Consider the following 4,134-nt stretch of genomic DNA (forward strand, 5'->3'; position numbering starts at 1 on the left):
CATGGTAGGCAATGTTGACAACAAATGCTACGGTCATTTTAATAAATCAACAACTTGCCTAAGTAATTAAAAAATATATAGCATACATTTTGGCTAGCTGCCATGTTCCAGTAAAATAGTGTGATAAAATTGAAACCATGAATATTAGGTAAAGTAGGTTAAGTTAAACCCACCAATTTTGCTCACGAGTCACAAATGTACACTCCTGGTCAAAAGTTTTAGAACACCTACTCATTCAAAGGTTTTCTTTATTTGTACTATTTTCTACATTGTAGAATAATAGTGAAGACATCAAAACTATGAAATAGCACACATGGAATCATGTAGTAACCAAAAAAGTGTTAAACAAATAAAAATATATTTTATGTTTGAGATTCTTCAAATAGCCAACCTTTGCTTTGATGACAGCTTTGCACACTTGGCATTCTCTCAACCAGCTTCATGAGGTAGTCACCTGGAATGCATTTCAATTAACAGGTGTGCCTTCTTAAAAGTTAATTTGTGGAATTTATTTCCTTCTTAATGTGTTTGAGCCAATCAGTTGTGTTGTGACAAGGTAGGGGGGTACACAGAAGATAGCCCTATTTGGTAAAAGACCAAGTCCATATTATGGCAAGAACTGCTCAAATAAGCAAAGAGAAACGACAGTCCATCATTACTTTAAGACATGAAGGTCAATATGGAACATTTCAAGAACTTTGAAAGTTTCTTTAACTACAGTCTCCAAAACCATCAAGTCTACGATGAAACTGTCTCTCATGAGGACCACCACAGGAATGGAAGACCCAGAGTTACCTCTGCTGCAGAGGATAAGTTCATTAGAGTTACCAGCCTCAGAAATTGCAACCCAAATACATGCTTCACAGAGTTCAAGTAACAGACACATCTCAACATCAACGCTACAGAGGAGACTGTGTGAAACAGGCCTTCATGGTCAAATTGCTGCAAAGAAACTACTACTAAAGGACACCAATAATAATAAGAGACTTGCTTGGGCCATGAAACACGAGCAATGGACATTAGACCAGTGGAAATTTGTCCTTTGGTCTGGAGTCCAGATTGGAGATTCTTGGTTCCAACCGCAGTGTCTTTGTGAGACGCGGTGTGGGTAAACAGATGATCTCTGTATGTGTATTTCCCACCGTAAAGCATGGAGGAGGAGGTGTTATGGAGTGACACTGTCTGTGATTTATTTAGAATTCAAGGCACACTTAACCAGCGATACGCCATCCCATCTGGTTTGGGCTTAGTGGGACTATAATTTGTTTTTCAACAGGACAATGACCCAACACACCTCCAGGCTGTGTAAGGGCTATTTTACCAAGAAGGAGAGTGATGGAGTGCGATGGAGTGCTGCAGCAGATGACCTGGCCTCCACAATCCCCCGACCTCAACCAAATTGAGATGGTTTGGGATGAGTCGGACCGCAGAGTGAAGGAATAGCAGCCAACAAGTGCTCAGCATATGTGGGAACTCCTTCAAGACTGTTGGAAAAGCATTCCAGGTGAAGCTGGTTGAGAGAATGCCAAGCGTGTGTGAAGCTGTCATCAAGGCAAATGGTGGCTATTTGAAGAATCTCAAATATAAAATATATTTTGATTTGTTTAACACTTTTTTGGTTACAACATGATTCCATATGTGTTATTTCATAGTTGTGATGTCTTCACTATTATTCTACAATGTAGAAAATAGTACAAATAAAGAAAACCCTTGAATGAGTAGGTGTGTCCAAACATTTGACTGGTAGTGTATTTACTAACATATACCAAGAACCCACTATTAGCAGAGAAGGAAATCATTCATGTCATGGGTCCCATTTGCCCCCATCGACTATTTTTAAGATACTTTAGTCTATATGACCCCACTGTGTACCCCCCATCTCAGTATGTAAGGAAAGCGTCTCAAAGTTCAAAGTGTTCCGTGGTTTATCATCAGGTGAAGAATATCTCCCGTACAAGCCGGAGGGCATCATCGTCTGCTGTGGGAGACTGTGACCGTGAGTGGTCCTCTGCTCCTTCAACATCCTGAGCCAAATCCCCTGGACCATCAGCATCGTCGTGACCGTGACCTCGACCTGGTCCAGAACTCTGACCCTCAGGTCCCTGCTCTGTATTGTTATTGTGAGTGTTGTTGTTTTGAGCGTACAGTAGAGTCTCCTCCTCGGCTACGTCGAGGTCTGTTTCTGAGACGTACGTCCTCTCCTGGGCATCAGAGTCTGAGGACTTCTCCACCACGTCCAACTCAGACAGCCTCCTCCTCTTCTCCTTGACACAGTTGTTTTTTGCATTCACAGAGCAGCCCACCACACTACTCTTGACCTGTAGGAATGAATGCAATATACAGGGTGAATTGGATAAAGCAGACAGAAATAGCTCAGTTATATCCACTAGAAGTGATTCTCAAACCTCTCCACCAGACGTTTCACAATTTTGTTGTATCCCTGAACTAGCTCACCTGATTCACCTAGTCAAGGGCTTGATGATTACCTGACTAGTTGAATCAGGTGTGCTAGCTCTGGAATATATCAAATAAAAGCTGGGGGTTCCCCACTAGAGGTCTTTCATACTTTCATACTGTGGTGAAACTTTACAAGTCTAAGCTAGCTAGCTGCATCCCCCCACACTCCTGGGTGGATCATCACCCAGTCTATGGATCATCACCTGTTTGTCATCATGACTAACTCCATCTTCTCCACCTCCAAAATCATTCAAATAACTGACAGCTGCCTCTACCAGCTCCTTTTCATTCATGCAGTAGAAAGCCACTCTGAACAAACAGCAAGAGAGGGAAAATTGAGTCCTATGTGCAGAAAATGAATAATTTTCATTTAGCCATATGGCCAATAATATGGAATCAGGTTACTTTTAGTTGAAAAATAGAAAAGTTAGTGGAACCACACTCTTACAGAAAACGATTGCAGTTTTGAAACTGCTGTAAAAGTGCACTAACTGCAGTTGACCGTGGTATTTTTCAGAATAACTGCAGTTACACTGCAACATTACTGCAGTAAAACGTATTTGGGACGCAGTATATAACTGCAGTACAGTGTATTGCAGTTATACTGCAATGTTTTTCGTAAGGGCACTGCCCCCCTATTTTATACATTTAATATCTCAACAATATCAGGTTACTTTGTCCTTAGTTGAAACAGAGATAGTGGATGAAACCACACTGCCCACCTTTCAAATCGTTTCCTCCTTGTTCTCTTGGCTGAAGTTACCCTCTTCAGTGTCTCCTTCTCTTTCACTCTGTCCTCATCCTTCCTTGCCATCCAAGACGGTAGTTCCCGTTGCTTTCCTGCCATGTCAACGATGTTCTGTATGCCCAGTTTTCAGTAGTAAAAAAAGACGACTAAAATACCGTGTTTAAATCATAACTCCGTGAATTTTCGATGTCATTTCACAACTTCTGTTTTTCTTCCGGTTTGATACATCCGCAACCATAGTGAAGATCTTATCAGAGATACTTGTGAGGAGATGGGAAACTCCATTGGTATCGTATTAACGCCGAATGTGTGCGTTCCCCACGCGTCGTCAATGGGCCGCGTGGTGCATTCTGGGTGATTCTGGGACAATGAGAGCTCTCCTTCAAGGAGTCAATTGGGCGCTAGCTAAAAAACCCAACACTAGCATGGATTTCGTCAACAAGAAGTACAACATTACAAATCTATTCCGAGATGTAAGATAATTAACTTGTTCTCTGTAATATCGTACAGCTTTGGAATCGTGACATGACGTAATTTCGAGGAAAATAGCCAGGTTGAGGAAGGATTGCGTTACGATTAGCTTAGCATCCCCGTGACGCGGCATAACAACGTGAACACGATTGGTCGACAGTCTGCTGGTGAGGCGTTATACTGTCCTCCATGTATTGTCAAATTGGATTCCTATCTCCTTTCTCTAAAATCTCTGATTACATACTCTCTCGTCCTCTCTCCTTTTGCCCATAGGATACATTTAGAGGGGCGGGGCTTCTGGCTTTCTCATCCAATGGGTTTTGAGAAGGAGACGAGGAGCGAAGACGCGAGGAAATGATTGAGATCTTCCCATTTGTAGACGATATCGAAAGTTCTAATGACAGCCATTGATTGCTTAACATAAATTACCATCTTGCGGACAAGAAGAGAAACACTAC

At 41.9% G+C, this 4,134-nt stretch overlaps 1 protein-coding gene across 1 annotated transcript; it reads right to left on the minus strand.

The window, feature by feature from the left end:
- Nucleotides 1-1,680: 1,680 nt before the first annotated feature.
- LOC121584202 lies at nucleotides 1,681-3,541 on the minus strand. The gene is made up of 3 exons (XM_041900034.1): nucleotides 3,180-3,541; nucleotides 2,661-2,766; nucleotides 1,681-2,318 (listed from the first exon to the last, which is right to left on the minus strand). Exons 1-3 carry the CDS (start codon nucleotides 3,302-3,304, stop codon nucleotides 1,932-1,934), a joined length of 618 nt encoding a protein of 205 aa, XP_041755968.1. The 5' UTR covers nucleotides 3,305-3,541; the 3' UTR covers nucleotides 1,681-1,931.
- Nucleotides 3,542-4,134: the final 593 nt, after the last annotated feature.

The sequence above is a fragment of the Coregonus clupeaformis genome, chromosome 16 (assembly GCF_020615455.1).
Source record: "Coregonus clupeaformis isolate EN_2021a chromosome 16, ASM2061545v1, whole genome shotgun sequence".
NCBI classification, from domain to species: domain Eukaryota; kingdom Metazoa; phylum Chordata; class Actinopteri; order Salmoniformes; family Salmonidae; genus Coregonus; species Coregonus clupeaformis.

Excerpts from the sequence above, each read along its gene's own strand:
- LOC121584202 (XM_041900034.1), bottom strand. The coding sequence starts at position 3,304 with ATGGCAGGAAAGCAACGGGAACTACCGTCTTGGATGGCAAGGAAGGAT. Across the intron at positions 2,767-3,179 it reads AGGAGGAAACGATTTGAAAG|AGTGGCTTTCTACTGCATGA; the intron begins GTGGGCAGTGTG and ends CTGTTTGTTCAG. Across the intron at positions 2,319-2,660 it reads TTAGTCATGATGACAAACAG|GTCAAGAGTAGTGTGGTGGG; the intron begins GTGATGATCCAT and ends TCATTCCTACAG.